The 23,369-nt window shown below is 37.4% G+C and overlaps 1 protein-coding gene across 1 annotated transcript in view; it reads left to right on the top strand.

The window, feature by feature from the left end:
- LOC129765068 (neuropeptide CCHamide-1 receptor-like) overlaps window positions 1-23,369 on the top strand; it is a 143,518-nt gene that overhangs the window by 76,732 nt on the left and 43,417 nt on the right. Inside the window, exons 2-3 of the mRNA XM_055764906.1 lie at window positions 8,173-8,677; window positions 23,094-23,320. Coding sequence (XP_055620881.1) covers window positions 8,307-8,677; window positions 23,094-23,320 — 598 coding nt within the window. The 5' untranslated portion in view covers window positions 8,173-8,306. The remainder of the gene's footprint in view (window positions 1-8,172; window positions 8,678-23,093; window positions 23,321-23,369) is intronic.

The following is a 23,369-nucleotide window of genomic DNA, read 5'->3' as shown; positions in this document are numbered from 1 at the left end:
TTTTCCCTCCTGTAACATGCGTTTTGCTAGAAGTCCTACCACCAGCCGACATTTGAACGCAATTAAACCGTACAGCCCCCACTCAATTGTGGGACCATTCACTGTAAACAACATCCGTGAAAGCCAAAAGTATGGGAAGAGGATTTTGAACTTTTGATTTTAACCGATTTCATAAGCATATCTCGTCAAAACAATTTTTTTCCGTTATTGTTGATAAGAGTTGCTCTCTTTATGGAGGGTAATAATTCCATCAAATTTATTGTGGACCATCAATGCGAAAAAGAAATCATCGAAATACAAATGAAGGAAGGAAATATCAGGCAGAAAAATCTATAAATCAAAGGAACGACCAACTTCCCAGAACGGAAAAGTTTGAGCATTCGGTGGAAAGTCTATCATCCCATAAATAGTTTTGACGCTACAAGTCCGTGTGAGAATGAATGATTCGTGACTTATTAGGTATTCGTATGGTATTGGTATGTCTGAGCTATCGAATTTGATCAGACCAAAGATCAAATTCGATAACTCAGACATCATTTCATTACGCTAGACGATAAATGATAGCCGATAGTGAATATGAAATAAATTGATAGACGTCTTCATCTGAAAACATCCATTCATCATCAAGCCACACGGAAAATAGTCTCGAGAGATTTCGTGAGAAACGAGGATGCTTGAGTGGTAGACTCGTGTTCTGATTACCAGTACCCATCGATAGGCATCTGAGTGGAACCGGATCGGAAATTAAAATTGCCATGAGGCAAACCTAGATACAACCACAACGATGAATTAAATCAATATAATTTATCGTCAACTCTGATGATGATGTTAATGGTGTAAATAAATCTGAAATGAAAATGAGAAAAATTAAAGGAGTTGAAAAGACAGGAAAAAGAGCAGCGTTGTGGATAAGGAAAAACATTTTTAACCTTTTCTAAAAAAATACTATTTTATTTTATCGTGTGAACATGTATTTTGCGATGCAAACTTCCGCTCTTATTCGCTATCATTGAACAGTTTTCTTGGTTTCTGGTGAAACTACTGCATTCGGTGGTTTTCATAGACTCCCTTTGTAGCGTACCTTAATCCTTTGAGAGAATACATTCTTTAAAAAAGGACTCGAAATTTATCATTTGTAGGGCTCGCTCGATGGGATTATAAAAGTTCCATTTACATGGAACCTTTTTACACATGTAAGCATTGAATTTTATTTATTGGTTAGATGGATTTGTCCGGCTGTATGGGCGCCCATATGGGTTTTTTTTTATCCCATTTATTTATTAGGCTCATTAGCATTTAGCTGTAACAGAGCCGGGTTTAATCGTGTACATGTACATATGTTTATGTTTCTATGAATTGTGAATTACACAGTAGTTAGTAGTAGCCATTTAGGCGTTAAGTTTTCTGTTCCATTACATTATGGTAAATTACACAGTAGTAGCCATTTAGGCGTAAGGGTATTCTTTCTGTTCATCCATTGTTCAGCAGACCGGACAGCGGAGACAGTTGATATTGATCATTGTTGAGTTATTTATAGAAAAGCAGCCCGATGTTTCTTGCAGAGCAGAGCAGTTGTATGGATGAATCGATCTTTGTTCCACCGTGGATCGATTTCCATCGCTGATGATGGTTGCGTGAACGTAGTTATTCTATAACAACACAAAGATGGTCAATTGAGGGCCCTGAGTTTGAACTCACGATCGATCGCTTGGTAAGCGAACGCGTAACCAAGTGGCTACGAAGACCCCCACCCATATGGGTTGGTGGTGTGGCATCTGAGAGTTATTGAACATTATCTGGAATACCATTTTTCCGAAACACATTATCCCGAAAAGAAACCTTCATTAAAATTTCACATAACCCTGAATTCCACTACAGTGAAAATATTGTAAAAATATTGATAAAAATAATTGGTGCTCAACTCTAGAATTCTCTGAATTCTCCTGGTACTAACGAATACATTGGCTATAACTCAAAATTCAAAGTTTTACAGTTTTTATTGCTTCTTCTCAGAGTGACAACTTCTTTCAACGTTTTATGTTTTCAACAATTTCAATATTACAATTCCAAATGTAACATGTACTTATGTTTTTATGTTCTGATGAGAGTGTATTAAAAAAGAAAATGTGTAACAAATCTTCACTCATTTAACCATCCTGTACTCGCGTACAATATCATAACTCGGATGCTCGCGCACGGTTACATAGACCATGGTTATTTCTGTGATATTGCTTGTTCGCGACCAAAGCACGAATGTTGAGCAAGTGTTACAAATTCCAATATCCATCACTATCCTTATCCCTATCCAATCCACTTTCCACCCTTCAATAATACAATGTGTGGTGTATATACAAATACAAACAGCAGCAAAACCCGAAGGATAAAATTAAATGCAACGAAAACCAACGAAAACAAATGAAGGATACAAACCTATTCCTAACATTCCAATTCCAACCTTTAAAAGTGTAGCATCACGAAAATAAATTTCAAAGTGTTTAGAAGTATTCCTCCTCAAAACAAAACTATTTACTTTCAATCTATGAGATCCGATGCGCGAGTATAAAAGGGATAAAAATAGTAGACTTAGAATAAGAATTGCGTCTCAAACGTAAACAAGATAAAGGTAGAGGTTACGAAAATGTCCACGCTTGTCTTGTCTTGTATTACTCAATAAGAAGACTGAGCTGCCTGAGAATACTGCCCGGTCAAACATCCATATTTCTTTCAAATGGCTGAATTTCTTCCCTGAAATATTCTGAAAGAAACGCACATGAACTGGGATCGATTAATTTATTCCAATCGGTAATAGAGGACCATGAATTCCGTCAGTATAAAGACACCCAGAGAATGTTGGAATTTTTGTAGTATTCAAAATCATGACCTAAGTGCGGGTTTCGATTCAGTTTCTGCTCTTGATGACAAAAGTGCTGTGTTTTTATTTTCCGAGAACTCCCAAGGTTTTCCGAAAATTCTTTCATAGGTGCACGGGCCGTATTTCTGGAGATCTGTTTCTTGGAATGTTTTTTTTCTTTATTAATTTCTGGTAATTTTGGTTTAATCTGTCCACGTGGTATGTGGACAGCCCCTCATTGTATATCTTCCATGGAGATTGATACTACAGTTTCCTCCCCACTAGCAACTGGGAAGTCGCTTAAACGTGTTCCTATCTCGGAAGATGTTTCTTCCGAGGAAGAGTTCACATCAACAAACCCAAATTGCGAACCTTTCCTCTTCACCCCCTCAATTTTCTGCTTCCGCTCAACCATCGACGTCATCTTCCCCGTGTCGAGGCTTATCCAGAAGATACACCTGAAACTGATCCTTGGGTTTCTTTCTTCAGGCCCAAAGCAAATTAAATAGCGTTTTGTCTTATTCAGATCACGAGAGATCTGGCAAGAAATTCCTTCGAGATCAAAGTTTTAGAGATTCGACCTAACAAACAGCGTGTTGTCGTAGCTAATCAGAAACACGCAAACAGTATTGTGGTCGATCAGACGTTCACCCTAGAATATCGTATCTACGTTCCTTCCCATGACGTAGAAATCTTGGAGGTGGTTTTTTTTTCTGTATTATAGTGACGTTCAACGCTTCTGGCTGGTTCGTCACTTTTACCTTCCATTTTGGAAGAATGTCGGGAGTTAGAATTGAACTCGTGATCTTGAGCGTGAGAAGTATGGATGTTACCTCCACGCCAGATCGGCTCCACGTTGGAGGTGGTGGCCAAAGCGGGTTTGACGTGTGAAATGATTTAAAAAGGAGTTGGTAGATTTGATAAGCTCCCTTTGATGAGTGTTTTAATCTGAGGCTGCCACCAACTCGTAAAAGTCTTGCAGAAAGGGGGAAAAATTACACCATCTAATTCGTTTCAAGTTACTTATGCTGGTTCCGCCCTCCCTGACTACGTTAATACCTTCGACGCCTCGTCACCCAGATATGGGTGACACTTTCTTCGCTCAAATTGAGTAGATTTTTCAGAAGGAATTTGTTAGAATTGGCACCTAAATGTAACTAGAAAAATGATTAAATCATAACCATAATATTATACTGTTTATATTATACTTTTTATTAATTTATAGTACGGATGGTTTGTACTGCAGTTTTTTGCAAAATCCCTATACTATGACTTTGGCATGTGTTATTGTGATCAATTCGTCTTCAATTGAAAACAAACATTGCTAGATCATGTAAAAGTTATCTATAAACTAAGTTTGATCTTCATTTAATAATTTAATCGCAAGTTGGGCTCTGCAAGAAACTCAAAAACGTCGCGTTGGGCGTCGAACGTGTTAAGGTTGATAAATTTAAGCTTCCTCTTCGACTCTTCGTGCCGAAGCCCATGATTTGTGCCTCATGATTTAGCACTGCAAAAGCTTGACAAACTAGGATTCCCTAGTTGGATCATCATGTGGCTACTCTCATACCTGTAAGGAGGATCCGCTTTCGTGAAACAGAGGTCTTCAAAGTCGAGCTGCTTCGCTATACCATCCGGTGTACCACAAGGTAGTTACTTCGGACCTTTGATTTTCATTCTGTTTGTAAACGACATTGTCATTGACTTAATCCGCATCATCTCATGTACGCTGATGACCTGAAGATCTACCGAATAATCAGGTCATATGTCGATTGTGTCGCTTTACAGCATGAGGTTCACATCGTGGCAAGTTGGTGCATATCAAACGGGATGAATATGTACGCAATAAAGTGCAAAATAATTACTTTCAACAAAACTCGGACACGCCAACGTCAACGCGCAAACATAAACGCCCTTGCACAGGTACGCGCACATGCACACACAGATGCATACATAGAGGTTATCAAAAGTTTTTGATAGCAAAATCAAATGCTTTCCTTCGTTAGTGAGCACCGCCCGATGAGGCTGGCTAGTGCGAGACATCGATGGCAAGCGCTAGAGTGAACGTGGTCATTAGTTATAAAATCAAAACTGGGGGTCTGTTTAGAACCACCTTAAGGAGTTGTAGTTTTATTAAATTGTCAGTATTGTGACACCTTTTATTTGACACCACTGAAAACTCGGTAGGAAGCACCTTTCTTGCGAGTTCAGAACCAAAGGTTGGGTTAAGACCACCTTCCCTACAGGATGGACCTTTGAAAGAGGAAAGTGAGAACTATTCAGGATATTAACTAACATAAAAATTAGTTTATAGCAGGCTACAATACGGTGGAATCCATATATGATACACTTTTATGATTTTGTGACGTGACAACTCTTTCTGGAGTCTGGAGACTGGTTTTCAAAAAACTCAAACTTTGACGGCTGTGCGACACTTGTAAATGAAGTCCGATTGAACTGATATTTTGCATAGGATAGTTTTTCGTGGGAATCAACACTTTTAATCAAGTTCCCTTTGAAAATTCGAGAACTCTACTGAATATACAGTAATCTACGTTCATCTTTTGTTGACAAACCATAGTTCGTTTGTATGTTTCGAAACGGAACTGAAAATACAACATTAATGTTTAACTGTCGGAGCTGACAACAAGCCTACTCAACTTAAAAAATATTCTCCAACTGAAAATTCTTGTAGGAAATTTTCTGAATTTAACTTCGAAAATCGTGTGAATAAAACATGAAAATCGGAAAAAAACTAGAAGTGGGTTATATCTTTGATATAACCGCAAAGTGGACATAGGACTAACGTTGACTTAGCAAAAAATAAGTAACAAGCATATTAATGTCAGAAATTTCATCTCTTAGACATACCACTTCGTTTAGCCGGGAAGAATCATTAGCGCTCAAAGGGGGCATCGACTGGAATAATCGTTGATCCGGAGCAGGATTATTAACACTTGAGAAGGAATGGATTCTTCCTAGAAATTACACAGTAAAAATAGGGCCTCCTTCCCAACAGTTCCTACTTCCCAATAACGACGATCGATTGCAGCATTCGTAAACAAATATTTATATGTAATATAATATCCACTACACCATATCATATCGTGTTCTTCACTATCAAATCCATAGTCAATGGCACCCATCGATACCTCGGTTTTCGCTGAATGCTCCGTTAGGTCTGACTGCAGAGGAGAAATGGAAGTGAAAGGCGACAAACGGGAGAAAGAGATGTTGGGAGTTGAAAGGAGATTGGCAGAAAACTTCTGCGTTTTATCATTCTAATAATGTGATTATCATACAACGTTTGCCGGAAAGAGATTATTAATGCCCAATGGGTGCCATTGACTATGGATTTGATAAAGAAGAATACGAAATTTGTGATAGTTTGTGATATAAAATTATTTGTGTACAAATGCCGCAAACGATAGTCGACTCCAATTTGCGCTGGGTATTTCCTCGGAGGACTCGATTCCTCCTATGAGCATTATTAATCTCTTTCTGGCAAAACGAAGTGGTATGATAATCACATTATTCGAAAGATAAAATGAAGATGTTTTCTGCTAATTTCCTTCAATCTCCAAACATCTCTTTCTCCCGTTTGTCGTTTTTGCGTTCGCCAATCCTTTCTCACAACACCCATTTCTCGTTTGAGAAATTGTTGAGTAAACATCGTTTGCCAGTGCGCATAGAGCGGGAATTCCTTAAGATTCATTGCACCTCTAATAAATTGCCGAAAGACGTGGTCTTACGTTGATCGCACTTGATTGAAAAATCCAAAACAAAATGTATTTGGTCGCAACATTATATGAGTAGGAAGCAAATAATCGCTCGAAAATTACATGATTTTCGCGTTGTGAAATATTTTCCGGTTTTCATGTTATGCATCCAATATTGGATACGAAAATTTTCTACTGATGGTGAAAAATAATATTCAGAAGCTTTCCTGTTAATTGCGATTGATTGAAAAATCACAAAACCAAATGTATTTGGTTGCAGTGTTATATGGATAGAAAACATTAAAATAAACTCTTTCGCATGAATGTATTTTTAAATTCCCAGGGGAACTGGTAGATTATTTTTCAGCAACGATGATAACAACGAGAGTTCCGCGCGTGTATGTGTGTGTATGTGGCGGCTGCTTCGATGTTTCAAGCGGAACCGTGGCATCACTCTCCTCCTGATGGATTCCCTTATGGCCTAGGGTGCACAAACAGGCTCTTGGTGACACCGTTCATCAGCGCTTTCGTGATAAACGAAGTTAGTTTCACCACAACAGCAACAACATGCTCAAATCGCTGTTCAATTATAACTGAGTGGGTTTCCGAGCGGCGCTCGTTTATATACCGATGGGTGATTTCAAGAGCCTGTTTTGAAAGCAATTTTAACGCTACTGAAACAAGTTTTTGGATGAAAAAGGAACAAGTATATAACGCGTAGACATTTTATCTTTCGAATGAAGTGTTCATCATACCATTTCGTTCAGTTGTTTAGGAGCTATTAACGCTCAAAATCTCGGTCTCCGGCGTAACGCTTTCGTTTTCGAAACTTTGATTCTACACCCCTGTATAGAAATGGAAGACGTAGTCCTACGTCAAAACCAGTTTTAAGCGGCTGAAAAACTTTATAACAAAGGAAAAAAATGTTGCAGGAAAAATACACATGGCTGCAAAGACCATGCCATCATCAACGCAGCCATAGTCTACCAGGCGGTATATAACCAGCGGGACCTGGCCCGCATTGTTCATCGACAACTGGCGCTCCAATGTGGTCTATTGGAACACAACGTACCCAACTACCGGTACCTGCCTGCACCTGGAAATCATTCCCGCACGATTCTTCGAGCTTTTAAAACCGCTCATACAAAATGATGCCAGAAGTATCATTATTATTTTAAAAAGTTGTTAGAACAAAATCATTAATTGAAAAGTATTTACACATTGACAAACTAAAGTGTCAGAAACACGCTCGAGTGTCAAAGATACACCCGCACGGAGGTACCATTTTCCCATGTAAATTGACTCTCTGGCCGAATTAGAATACGTAGTTGTTACTGTTCTAGTACATATTTGGCTAATTGTGTTGGATGTCGTGTTGTTAGTGCATATATAATATCAATAATTTAAAGAGGAACCCCGTAGTATGCTTGAAAATTCAACACCGGAATGGATATCAGAATGTCAACGTTAGCTTTCACAGACGGATGAATATTTATTCTAGTTTCCATATCAGTCTCCTGGATATCTTCTATATTTTCTCTTTCAATTTTGTATACGATATTCTCCTATCTAATATCTACACATTCTATTTTCTCTCTACAGATTCAATAAAATGATAATCTCAACGCTAGAATCGAGTAAAAGTGTGCCTGTTTTACCATCATTGATATCGTGAAATTTCTAGGCACAGCAGCTATCATCTCTAAACAACAGTCACCCCTCCCACCGCGTGAATCATGATAGATCCAGGGGGTAGAACGGATCGCCCTGCGATTTTTGGGCCCTCCGATAGTGTTAACTTTAGCACACCACCAGTTGGCGTTAGTGAAGTGTACGGCAATGTAATATATCAAGAAGTAGTCAAGGGCGGACGAGGTTCCAGCGATACAGACGAGTTCATCCTGCTGGAGACGATACTCACCAATTACACTAACGAGCTCGTCAACGTGTCAACCACAGAAGTTCCGTACACCCCGTACGAGCGGAGACCCGAAACGTACATTGTGCCAATTCTATTCGCAGTCATCTTCATCGTGGGTGTGCTGGGCAATGGGACCCTCATCATCGTGTTCCTGCGACATCGCGCCATGAGGAATGTACCGAACACGTGAGTAAATGGAACGTTTAAAACGGAATTTATCGCGAATGTACGTGAATAAAGCGTGTGATGTTGAAAGCCCATCGTTATTCAGGATGTTGATCCGTGACTTTAATTTTTTAACCATGTGTTAAAATATTCAATGAAAATGAATTTAACGGAGGCTGAGGCTTTGCCAATAAATTTTAATTATGACTAGTCTAGATGTATATCATACACATGCATTTAAGTATTGCACCAAAGTTCGAGATAAATCAAAAGTTTGGTAATGAAAAAAATATCGAATATTGAAGAAATCTCCTCTTTTGAAAATTGGTGGAAGACGGTGGATACAGCATACTGACTTTCCGCTGCTCTTTTTCTTCAAATGAAAACAAAACAGCAAAGCTTCCCGCGAATGCATCTTTGTTGGTATAAAGGGTGTGTCACATCAAATTGTATCACGGAAAAAACGCTGTAGAAATTTAATTTTTAGGAATTATATCTTCAGCTTTCGCTTATAATCAGATAAGAGTGTATAGATCACGTTGACCATGCTTCACTATCAATTTTTCGTAAATTTGGAAAAATGTCGTCGAACGAAAAAGAGCGTCGTGAATTAATCCTGTGCACTCATTTCGAGAATCCGGAGTTGTCACATCGGAACATCGGTAAGATGCTGGGAATCGTCCAATCCACGGTCAGCAGAGTAATAAAACGATACTTCGAGAACCTAACCATCGACCGGAAGGTGAAGAACGGCAAAAATGGATGCTCCGTCAGTGAAAAAGATCACAAGCGCGTAGTTAAGCAGTTTAGACGTGATCCGAGAAGTTCGGTCCGGGATGTCGCCAATAAGCTGAATTTGTCAAGTTCATTCGTCCAGCGGACCAAGCAGCGAGAGGGCCTGCGTACATACAAGGTTCAGAAGGCTCCTAACCGCGACGGATGGCAAAACATGGTGGGGAAGACGCGAACCCGGAAGCTGTACACCGAAATGCTGACGAAGCCGCATTGCCTGGTAATGGACGACGAAACCTACGTAAAAGCGGACTTTCGTCAGCTGCCGGGCCTGTTGTTCTTCTCCGCAGAGGACAAATTCAGCGTTCCGGAGGAGATTCGCATGCAGAAACTATCCAAGTTTGCCAAAAAGTACATGGTGTGGCAAGCGATCTGCTCTTGCGGAAAGCGGAGCGCCCCCTTCGTGATGACCGGCACGGTAAACGGGCAGGTTTACCTTAAGGAGTGCCTACAGAAGCGCTTACTACCACTATTGAAGCAGTACGAGGGCCCGACCATCTTCTGTCCGGTTCTCGCTTCGTGCCACTATTAAAAGGACGTGTTGGAGTGGTACGAAGCCAACGGGGTCACCTTCGTGCCAAAGGAAATGAACCCGCCCAACGCGCCGGAGCTTCGCCCAATAGAGAAATATTGGGCGATTATGAAGCAGGCCCTCCGGAAGACCCCAAAAGTTGTCAAATCGGCGGCGGACTTCAAGAGAAAATGGATTTCTGTTCAAAAAAAACTACAACCTGACGTTGTACAGAACCTTATGGACGGGGTAAAGAGGAAGGTGCGAGCATACGGGCTTGGGCTCGAAGTATGAATAAAAAGAAAATGCCAAAAGTTGTTTAATAGTTTTTATTTTACTGTCTAAAATTTTCAAAATGATCGGTCTACTGGGCGAATTTCTACACGGTTTTTTCTGTGATGCAATTTGATGTGACACACCCTTTATAAGCTGATCTGTTCGGATCGGAGAAAATGAAAGCCACCAGACATAATTCCAACGAAATACGTGAGCAAGTGCTTCAAACATAAAATGCCAAGCGACCACATAGTGAAGAAATTCATAGTCGAAAATATAAACGAGAAAATACTTCAAGCCCATTCCGTCGAAGCAATATAATATTTCCTTCTTCCTACGCGAACCTGCCAATTTCTACTTCGAGGCTTTCTACACACAGCTGTTCAAATATATTTGAGTACAATTCGCTTAAAATATCTTCGAGGCAGCTGGAACTCCATTTCATTGATTGCAACATGAACCGGTGATGAAAATGGGAATGTTCTTTTCGTCCCCTCTGCTCCTGCGAAGTTGACCAGCCTTAATGGAAGCTTGATTCTGATGAATCACATCGCAAACGAGTTGAAACATTCTTCTTCCTTCGTTCTCTGTTGACTGCACCACATGGGAGACATGGCGAATCATCTTGAACATGCCGACACCCAAATCAGGAAACCACCCACAGGAAAAGACATCCCTTCAAGAGGGCGGTTTTATTAGTTGTCGTTCGAAGAATTGATCATCTAAAATTACGCCAAGGGCACAATTTCTAGGAAACAGCTTTAATATGTTAAGCAGGTGTTTAGCTGTGGTGTCTGGTGTCTCTGATTTGTTGGATAACTTTAATAATTAATAACATTTCACCCATTAGCCCAAGTGTAAAGAGTGGAATGATTCAATCTCATTAGGAGAGCATCACCACCGGGGCATCAGTTGGTTTCAAACATTTCATTAGCAATTCACATTGAAAAGTTATCCCTTGTTGGTTTCGAATTCAATATGTAATATTCAGCAATGTAAATATACGTATATGATATTCTTCTTCCATCTATTTTGAGGTTAATGCACCCTTAACATTCCCTCTTTCGGATGCTTTGAAGTGAAAACGGCTTGGGTGAATGTCGAATTAATGAAGATTTTAGCATCCCTTTGAAGAAACTAGTGGTGAGCATAATGTTTCACAACAAGTGGCATAATATAGAATCGAGCTCCCTTCGCATGAATGTAAATGAAAACACCACCAAATTTGATTAATTTCGCTCATCAAAGCGGCGCTAGTTTGCTTCCAATCTAGGGTTAGTTAATGAACGTTGAATTTTAATTTTAATTAAAACTGACTCCTTCTTTGCCTTTGGCTGCGATAGTGAGCGCACTAGCGTTGTCTAGCCGCTAAGAAGGGGTTGACCCCCAACCAACCTAGTTTTACACGCTAGAGATATTAAGTAACGATAAATAAAAATTACACAATGAGCCGTATCACATAGACTCCTAGCATCTCAACCAAGTCATTCCAACTTTCGAATTGGCATCAAACACTGATTTGATTTTACTGCCTAATGGCTGGCAGCCACTGAGGCGTCTCATGAAAGAGGTCACTAAATGCAGCTACGGAGATATTTATGCTAAGTTTTTATTTATTTGCCGAAAAATGGCATAATTCCAGGAACATGCCTTAATATCATTCAGTTGATGCGAATATTGTGGGTAACAACTAAGACTGAACTAAGCGCGGAAATAATTGCCAAACGAAAACATCAATAGGTGCTGCCGTAATTTCAGGTCAATTTCGACACATCCAAAACGTTATGAACCATGATGAGATATGTGCCATACAAATGAAACACGAATTTCTGAATTACTCGAGAATTAATCAAGCAAACGAAACCAAATTTGGCATGTGGAGGTTTTAGGATGCAATAAATATTTCTATGGTGGTTAGACACTCCTCCCGCTCTCTAAGGGTGGGTTGTCATACAAATGAAACACAAACTTCTGCATAACTCGTGAACTAATCAAACACAATTTGGGATGTGAGGATTTTTGGGTATGAGAAATGTTTCTATAATGGTATGACACCCCTCCCTCCTCTGGAATGGGGGTCCTATAAAAATATTACAAATATTTCAACCAAAAATAATCCAACCAAACATGACAATATAAAATTTCGGGAAACTCTGAACGAAAAGGGAAAATTCGGAAAATTAAATTCCCATATGTTACATAGTGACAAGTGCTGTTAGTCCATTTAATGTTTGCGCTAGCGAAATAGATCTTTGTTCGAAACTGGAAATGGATTTTAATGTGATGAAACGCACTCCTATATCTTCTTCTATCTATACCAAAACAAAGGATCGCCGGATGTGTTGAAACGAGCATAGTAGTTTCAAAAAGAGTTTAAGTAGATTTGGCGCCTAGTAGTAGACAACCTATTGGAATCAGACTTAAGTAATAAATCGACGAAGACTCCATATTTCAAATATGACGCGGCGGGAATTAAGACAAGAAATAGTAAGGAAAAAGGACAGAAAAATATTCTAGAATATTCGATAGGTTTCGAATTCACGAAACAAAACCTACTCGATCTTTTCCGTCTGAGCCACCGAGCGAATAAGTTCTGTGAAGTGACGATTGAAAGTGATTTTTTGGTTGATCAAAGTGAGATCACTTTTAATAATGTAAAGTTTTGTAATTTAAATTAAAAATTCTTTTCCAGAAATTTTCGGAGTTTTTTTAGTAATAAAAAAATCGCGAGTTTGTGCGAGATAAAAAAAAATTAAGTGAGTCGTTTATTCAAAAAGACAATAGGGCTTTATATAGTTATTATTTTATTTGTGAATAGGATAATTGTAGGACATTTCTACAAGGAATACGGTTGCAGCAGTTCTTTGCGCACCAAGAGAACGGAGGTAAATTTAAGAAACAAAAAAATAAGCATATCTAGTAGAATAAAACAGGGCATTAATGGCAGCATTAGTTTATGTAGCCTTGTTGCTTTACGTTCGGAGTAAAGGGTGTGTCACATCAAATTGCATCACGGAAAAAACGCTGTAGAAATTCGCCCAGTAGACAACCCAGTTGGGCCCAGTAGGCTCAGAAGAACAACAGGCCCGGCAGCTGACGAAAGTCCGCTTTGACGTAGGTTTCGTCGTCCATTACCAGGTTACCAGGCAATGCGGCTTCGTCAGCATTTCGGTGTACAGCTTCCGGGCTCGCGTCTTCCCCACCATGTTTTGCCTTTCGTCGCGGTTAGGAGCCTTCTGAACCTTGTATGTACGCAGGCCCTCCCGCTGCTTGGTTCGCTGGACGAATGAACTTGAGAAATTCAGCTTATTGGCGACATCCCGGACCGAACTTCTCGGATCACGTCTAAACTGCTTAACTACGCGCTTGTGATCTTTTTCACTGACGGAGCATCCATTTTTGCCGTTCTTCACCTTCCGGTCGATGGTTAGGTTCTCGAAGTATCGTTTTAGTACTCTGCTGACCGTGGATTGGACGATTCCCAGCATCTTACAGATGTCCCGATGTGACAACTCCGGATTCTCGAAATGAGTGCGCAGGATTAATTCACGACGCTCTTTTTCGTTCGACGACATTTTTCCAAATTTACGAAAAATTGACAGTGAAGCATGGCCACGTGATCTATACACTCTTATCTGATTATAAGCGAAAGCTGAAGATATAATTCCTAAAAATTAAATTTCTGCTGCGTTTTTTCCGTGATGCAATTTGATGTGACACACCCTTTATTTTCGCGACCTCTAATCGGTGCTTCGGTCGGACCTTCGTCCTCTGGCGCAAAAGTCGGCGATTTTAAAGACCTGAGCAGGATCCCCCTTACATTGGTGCCCAACTTTATAATTCGCGACCCTGTGAGTTACGTTTAGGTTAATTTTTTTAAAATTAATTTTAATATTTAAAATATAGGAAATTTTAGTTTTAAGTAATAATTTGAATTTAGAAAATTTAAGTCTGATTCGATTAGGTAGATTAATCAATAGATTGAATTCGGGAAATTTTGGTGAAGGTTTATTTTATTTTTGAATTTTTGGTAGTGGAACATATTTCTTTTTAAAATTATTTTAATTATTTTTTCGAATATATTCTGCTTGGGTTGGTTTCCTGAAAAGAAAAGAAAGGGAATCGGTTTAGCATAATGGCTGAAGGCGAAATTTGGATGATAAATCCATATGATTTAAGCGACAACGAATTAGAATATGAATTGGAAATAAGAAAACAGAATATCAAGGAAACAGTACAACAGAAAAGAGATCGATTGAGGAGTATTTTTCAGAGCGAGGAAAAAGAAAGTAATATATGGAATATAGAAAGTAATATGGGAGAGGAATTACCTTTGGTGAATAGGAAATTGAAGAAAATCGAAGCAGGTTTGAAAGAAAATGTTCAAGTAAAATGGATTTCGCAATTGCGTCATTGGCGAGAAAGAATTAACAGAACGAGAACTATAGATTTGGCACAGGAAGATCAGAAATTTGAGACGTTAATATGAATTTCGAAATTAATAGAGACGTATAAAACGCTAGCGAGAAGATTGATGAATTTGAGTGATAGAGAAGTAAGCGAGGAGGCGGAATCACCGGAAAGTAAAGTAAAATCAGAGGAAAATATCACCTTGTTGGATCAAAGTTTACAATTTGAGAGTAGTTTTGCAAAAGGAATAAAAGAAAGCATAAGAGTTAGTAAAATTTCTCCCATTAAAACAGTTGATGAAATTTCTGGAAGTCACAGCAAGGATCAGAAAGTAAAATCAAAAAAACATGAACAGGAAAAGATAGACAGGAAAGAGGTAAAAGGCCATGAGAATAAGAAGGAAGAGAAAGAATCAGGGGCAGCAGTGAGCGATAAAAATAAGAAGAATGTGAAACCTGAAAAAGAGAATAAGAAACGAAACAAGCAGGAAAAGAAAAAGAAGAAATTACCCGAGAGTTCGTCTTCGGACTCAGAGAGCTCTTCATTGGACTCTTTAAGCAGTTTGCTTTCAACGACGTCCTCGTTAGATGGCCTGTCGGACTACAACAAAAATTCCCGTCGACGAGATCATAAATTTCGACATTTCCGTTCGGATAAATGGGGTATCCAGTTCAGTGGAGACCCTCAGGGAATGGAAGTTTCCGACTTCGTCTTCCAAGTAAATCAACTGATGGTTGCCGAAAGAATTCCAGATGATTGTTTCCTGGATCAGGCATACATTTTATTTTCGGGCGAAGCACGTCGATGGTATTTTACCTGCAAATGGAATAAATTTTCTAAACAGTTGATAATTCGATTCGGAGATCCTAATAAAGATAGGAAAATTTTGCAAGAAATTGACAGAAAAACAGAGAAAGGGTGAATCTTTCGTAGCTTTTTATTCAGAAATTGAAGGAATGTTTGAAAGGATGACAAAACAGTATTCAGAACGAAAAAGGTGCTGAAAAACAACATACGCTGATCATATAAAACAAAATTATCTTTTTTCAAAATTAAAAACATTGCACATTTGAGCATGCTTTGTCAGCGACTAGATAAAGACAAAGACAAGTCGAAAAAGAAAGTCGGCGATTTTAAAGACCCGAGCAGGATCCCCCTTACAGTGTTGATAAGAGCAGAACTCGAGGAAGGCTGTCTTTATTCTATCATATTTTCTGTATAAAACATTTATTTCATGTAACGGAGAAACATGTTATTTGCAAGTGGTTGAACAATCTTGAACGAGAATTGTGTCTGAAAATAATCTGATATTATATTGATGAGTTTTGTTAGAAATACTAGGAATTTTATAGTGAAAGGTAAATTCAACGGAGTCGAATAGAAGTTCAATCAATGAACAGTTCTGCGATTGGACTCATGAACTTGCTCATAGTAAGAAAACGTGAATGTTTGAAGGTTGAACAAAAAACAAATTTTGGGCGGGACGAAGTTTGCCGGGTCAGCTAGTGAGAATATAAAATATGTAATCCAGAACAAACAGAATTAGTCAATGTGATGGACGTCAAGTCCCATAAAAGCAACGCTAAACTTCCTGTCTCTTTGACAACACGAAAAATTAATTTGAAGTCTGGTACTGTCCTAAAATATCAAGGTCATTATTATAGGTTCAGACCCCTGCAAAGTTCTTCAATGAAAAAAAAACGATTTTATGGACATAATAAAAATACCTTCAACAGTTTCCGATGAGAAAACAAAGATGTTTGGGAGGATTGTGAATGATTGTGGAACACAACTGTACATATAAGACAGAATAAATGTATGTCTGCCTTCAAAAACTATGCTTTTGTTTTCCAAAAAATCGACATGAATCCTCTAAATAACCCAATATGAACTATTCTGATTTCTCCCTGACTTTTATTTTCATTCTTCCTGATTTTTGAAAGTTATAGTTGGCAACCCTGATGACGACTGTCCACTTGAAGAAGAACCAAAAACTCTCGGAGATCCTGATTTGAACTCCTGCGCGGGAAGGCTTGCGGACTAGGTGTTAACACCAGTGTTAACACTCGATATCTCAAGTTATACTGAACCATTTCATTCCAAATTTGATGTGAACAAATCTTTATAAATCTCTCTGTCGCATGAACCAATATTTTATAACTTATCTTAAATAATGAAATTGTCTTAAAAATGTGCAAAAAAAAAAGCAATTTCTTTTTTCAATCAATCTTTTTGTGTTTCAGATAACCAGAAGGGTTGGAATCGTGTACGCCATGAAACAACTTTTTTTTGAATCCCCTAACTTCTCTAGCTTGTAACTATTCTATTTCAATTGGATCGTTTAGACTGAACACTGTACAAAAAACGATCACAATACGAGCGGAAAGACAAAAAAGGGATTTTACAGCATGACAACGCTCGGATTCATATTGCTGAATACATCAAAACCTACTTGGAAACAGTGAAATAGAAAGTCCTACCCCATATTCCTCAGATATTACACCATCCAATTATTACATTGTGGAATGAGTTTTGTTAGGATGAAAATGCATCAATATGCTTCTCCGAGACGACGAAACCTGATCGATTTTATTCCCTGTTGGATGCACATGAACTATTCGCACATGGAATGATTTCAGAAACGTGATTGATTGGCAAACAAACTGTAGGGAAGGTGGGGGTAAAACGGACATATTAAGAAGAATTTAAATTATATCTTTGGAAACTCTTGCTTCCCAAAACTTTGATGCCGTTTCTTGCAATTCAATATACTGTTTTTTCTACCTATTCGGCCAAATATTTTACAAAAAAGGGTTTTTCATTGTTTTCAACTGAAATTAAAACAGACCGAAAAGTACAATTTTGTTTGCGATGCGGGTAATAGTGTAATAATAATAATATAGTGTGGGTAATATGGAAAGGTTTGTAACATACGAAGCGTAGAGGTTTACGGATCGCGATAGGAATAATTTTATTTAACCAAGGTATGAACTGATCACGAATGTCCGTTAAATGATTAAAAAACCGAATTAATCCACCTAGAAGTGATATCGTGCTTCTCAGCAGTTTAAACGGACAACTCAAGACCCTCAACTATTTTGCTTTTGGTTCCAGTTAGCTTCTAAACAGTCCACATTTGGCGATTTGATTTCCATTTATAGACGCAGGGCATTCCTTAGGATTAGATTAAACAGACTTCTTCTTCTTCTTCTTTTTGGCTTTAAGAAGGTTTAAACTTTTCAGTTCATTCGCCTCTAGTTAAACAGACTTTTCACAGTCCATCTCATTCCCACTGGCAACTGTCTGTTTTCATTACACTCTACAGGTGTTTTCATTTACAGAAATTAGAAATTCAAAATGTAACTATACAAATCAACCACCTGTCAATATTACCCCCACTGTCCGTATTGCCCGTGGTTCTCCTACTTATCATTTGTGGTACAAACTCTATTATGTATGGTTCTACTTCACCTACCTAAAATTGACTTCATTATGCATAATACAAAATTCCATTATTTCGCTTGACACACATTTTATTTCCGTTGAATGAATTGAAAATAAAAATAGGATAAATGATGTTGGTCTAGTCGAAAATCAGATCTTGGTTTGTCCACTTTTTTAAATGCTCTAGATCAGCGCACCTATGTCAAATAAGGTATTCAAATGTTTCAAAACATATCATTGTCTTTTTCATAATTTACAGTAGTTTTATAGAATATTTTTTCGGATTCACATGTTTTAAAGGATTATAAAGTCCACCTTCTATTGATGTCAATGTGCCCCTCAATTGAACTATCTTTTAATCAACCATTAATGCATCTCGATGATCTTGCACTGATGTTGGTTTGTCCACATTATTACTATGGCAACCGTTTGGCGCATTTCAGTTTGTTTGTTTTGTTTTGTTGCCATTTGCGCGAAACGGAAATGAATTATCACTGTGCTGTTCATCGTTAAAAATCCTTCCAGAATGGCTTCGAATGATCACTCATTCACTCTATGTTACTCGATAATTGTTCACAAAGTTACTGATAATCAGCATTCGATTCTTTTTCAAGCTTTTGAGGAAGGTGAGCTCCAACTTCTTAGTTGAAGAAGGTGAGCTTCAACTCCAACTCCAACAAACTGCCATCTGATTATTGTGAAAACGTACTAAGAATATTGATGTATAGCAACTGTTACTCAAGCCCGTGACAACTGACAATAGGATACACTTTCTTCCGTTTGATCTCGACGCCATTAAAAGTTGAAGTTTGCACATTTTAACCGATTCTTGGATTCTTGCCCCAAAATTTTTCAAAACATCCAAAACCAGCATTGAGATGTCCGACAAGTAATTGCCATTTTTTATTACAAATAAAATACATTTTCTCGTACATAGAACGAACGCATAAAGATGTACATCATTTTAAAGCTTAAACTCTCAAGTTTTGGAATATTTTGCGAACAAATTTTTATCTTAGTTTAAATATACGGTGACGTCTCATTTATATCACTCTCGTATTTATCACTAAAAATGTTGCGCTTATGTCACGTTTCTCAAAACATAAGAAATAATGTGAAAAAATTAATTATTCGTTAAATTATAGAACAAAACATGAGAATTAAGTAGAATAAAATATGTTAAAGCATTCATGCCAATTGCAATGATTAGCCGTATTCAGGTTGCTCATGGAATCACACTATATTTTCTCACTGCGTAAATCGTAGCGTATACCACCAATTTCTTTTGAAGATCGCTCTTATAACTACCATGAGTTCGGAATCAACAAATATGGGTTACACTGAGCGACTCTCTCTGTAAAAAAAATTGCGATACACGGCCTGTGGCGTTTTTTTTTTTGACCCGGGGTCGAGAACATAATCAAATCATTTCTTCTGAAGGTATTCACCGACAGGCAAAGTTTGCACCTAATTTTGGAGTTTCTGCATCGTTAAAGTTCAGCTGTGCCAAAATTTTAACCAGAGATTCTAAATTTGATAATTTAATTTATAGTGACGAAAAGAATACGACTGATTCTCGGGCAATGCGTAGTTACAAGAACTGAAAATCATGATTTGACCATTGAACAGGTATATATTTGCGACGAATCGAAATGCCTTGACGACAACTATTTTGTGAATGATTCAAAAATCAGTTTGTGCCGGAAGTTCGTTAGTTTCTAGCCCAAAAAACTACAACCTGAAACCGTTGTTTTAATTAATTAATGCAATGCGCACCATTGTGAGGATGATTTTTTTTCTGATTATAGAAATTATAAAAATTATTGTTGAAAAAATGATATTCCATCATAAAAAATATCTGTTTCTAATAATAAATTTTTTGAACGTGATATATTCGAGGCGTTCCTGTTTATCGAGAAGAAATAAAATTCGATTTATTATTGTTTTTTCAAAGATTTTGTGGAGTAACAGTTACTATTACTTGTCCTATTAGCTCTGGCACTCACGATGTGTTTATATTCCAATGTTATTACATCATTTCACAATACACAAAGGTCCAGGTGGTGCATTTAAGTGGAAATTAGCATTTAGAGCTCGACAGTTATTCTCTAGACAAAAACTGTCTTCGACAAAGTTGTTACATATCATAGACCGCTCATTTTATGTTATCAAAAATAGGGTGACCAATATTATTGATGAAATAAAAAATATAACTTCCTTATCTTTATAGATAGAGGTAAACATAGTTCGACAATAATATAGTTCTAGTTATATGAGGCATCTTTATGGAACAAAGTTTTTTGTATCTTTTGAAATAACCGATATAGCGCCTTTTTTCTAAGATGCATTAGGTCACCATTAAAAAAAACTGTTTTTGCTCTAACTTTTATATTTCGAATTATATATGAAAACTGTCTTCGAAAGAGCTTACTTATACAAACATTTTTCGATGCAGAACTTGTCAATATCTCAACTTCACTCAAAATTATTGATATTTCTTTTCAAAAAATACGCTCTCTCCAATTGTTTGTCATTCTTTCTGGGGCAAACATAAACAATATTTTTTGGCGGTATTTGAAAGAGCAGAGTTCACTCTACATGATGTGTGATCTTCAAAACTATGTTTTCGTGTTTGAGTAAATTAAAATTGAAATCATGAGTTTTTGGGTGAAAAACCATCAATAACTTTGAGCAGGACTAAGATATTGACGAATTCTGCATCGCAAAATATTGATATTGATAAGCTCTAGAAGTCGTACGAAGACAATTTTGATGTAGAATTTTGAACATAAAAGTTAGAGTAAAATGAGCGGTTTTTTCATGGTTACTCTAATGCAACTTAGTAAAAATACAACTTTGTGGGAGATATAATATTTATTCTCTAGACAAAAACTGTCTTCGACAAAGTTGATACATATCATAGACCGCTCATTTTTATGTTATCAAAAATAGGGTGATCAAAATTATCGATGAAATACAAAATATAACTTTCTTATCTTTATAGATAGAGGTGAACATAGTTCGACAATAATATAGTCCCAGTTATTTGAGACATCTTTGTAGAACAAAGTTTTTTCTATCTCTGGAAATAATCGATATAGCGCCTTTTTACTAAGTTGTGTTGGGGTCACCATTAAAAAACTGTTTTTTTTTGCTCTAACGTTTATATTTCAAATTCTACATACAAACTGTCTTCAAAAGACTTTTAGAACATACTAATACACACATTTTTCGATGTAGAACTTGTCAATATCTCAACTTCACTCAAAGTTATTGATATTGTTATTTTTTGTATTTGAGTAAATTAAAATTGAAATCATGAGTTTTTGGGTGAAAACCCATCAATAACTTTAAGCAGGACTAAAATATTGACGAATTCTGCTTTGCATAATTCGTCAATGATTGATAAGCTCTAAAAGTCGTACGAAGACAATTTTGATGTAGAATTTTAAATATAAAAGTAAAATGACCGGTTTTTTAGATGGTTACCCTAATGCAACTTAGTTAAAATACAACTTTGTAGGAGATATTTATTCTTTAGACAAAAACTGTCTTCAACAAAGTTGTTACATATCATAGGCCGCTCATTTTTATGTTATCAAAAATATGGTGACCAAAATTATCGATGAAATAAAAAGTCTAACTTTCTTATCGTTATAGATAGCTTAGCTGGACAATATTGTAGACCAAATTATTTTAATCTACTTTGTAGAACAAATCTTTTTTCTATCTTTTAATATAATCGATTTAGCGCTTTTTTCCTAAGTTGCATTAGAGTGACCATGAAAAAGCGGGTTTTTTTGCTCTAACTTTTATATTTCGAATTCTACATCAAAGCTGTATTGGTACGACTTTTAGAGCTTATCAAGACCAACACGCAACCTGCTGTGCAAAACTTGTCAATATCCTGATCCTACACAAAGTAATTGATGGTTTTTCACCCAAAAACTCATGATTTCAATTTTAATTTACTCAAACACGAAAAATAACATAATTTTGAAAATCACACATTATGTAAAGTGAACTCTGTTCTTTCAAATGCCGCCAATAAACCTTGTTTATGTTTGCCCCAGAAAGAATGGCGAGCAATTGAAGAGAGCGTATTTTTTGGGAAGAAATGTCAATTACTTTGAGTGAAGTTGAGATATTGACAAGTTCTGCATCGAAAAATGTTTGTATCAGTATGTTCTAAAAGTCTTTCGAAGATAGTTTGTATGTAGAATTCGAAATATAAAAGCTAGAGCAAAAAAACAGTTTTCTTAATGGTGACCCTAACGCAACTTAGAAAAAAGGCGCTATATCGGTTATTTCAAGAGATAGAAAAAAAAAACTTCATTCTACAAAGATGTTACAAATAACTGGTACTGCAACATTGTCGAACTATGTTTACCTCTATCTATAGAGATAAGAAAGTTAGATTTTTTATTTCATCGAAAAAGTTGGTCAGCCCATTTTTGGCAACATGAAAATCAGTGCTCTATCATATGTAACAACCTTGTCGAAGACAGGTTTTGTCTAGAGATTAACTGTCGAGCTCTAAAAACTAATTTCCACTTAAATGCATCTCCTGGACCATTGTGCATTGAGAGAATGGGAGACGATTAAAACTATTTCTCTAATCAAAAAGACTGTTCGCCAAATAAATATGAACGAATGTAAATGTTATAGAAAATGTATTTTATTGACAGCAAGCGTTGAATGCATTGTGTCAGCATTGCAGCGATGTGCGCCCTGCTGCGATATGAAATTACATCGTGCAGTTCATCCTGTCAGCTATGATCGTGTATCAGTAAGGGTAATTACCAGAATAATAAGGGACTACACAGCTTCCACACAACATTCCAGTGCGTCAGTGCAAAAATTGTGACGCCGTAATTCTATCGCCAGCATTTTAATAGCAACATTTCCTGTTTATTCACCACACAAATGAATTTAAAATACTGTCAACTATAAATTAATTTCACTGACATTTCAGCGTTGGTCTCTGTCATTCTATCGTTGCAGCTACATATTATCATTAGCGTTAGCTGACCTTCTTCTCATCGTAACAACGGTTCCGTTTACATCAATCGTCTACACGCTGGATTCGTGGCCCTGGGGCAGCTTGTTGTGCACTTCGTCCGAGTTTATCAAAGACGTTTCAATCGGCGTATCGGTATTCACGCTGACCGCCTTGTCCGGAGACCGCTTCTTCGCTATCGTGGACCCATTGCGGAAGTTTCACGCCCATGGTTTGTTACTGGCACTTTTTTCCTAATGTATGCAATGTGTTGAAAACAG

This window comes from Toxorhynchites rutilus, chromosome 2 (genome assembly GCF_029784135.1).
Source record: "Toxorhynchites rutilus septentrionalis strain SRP chromosome 2, ASM2978413v1, whole genome shotgun sequence".
In the NCBI taxonomy this organism is placed as follows: domain Eukaryota; kingdom Metazoa; phylum Arthropoda; class Insecta; order Diptera; family Culicidae; genus Toxorhynchites; species Toxorhynchites rutilus.
This window is presented reverse-complemented; position numbering and strand designations above follow the sequence as displayed.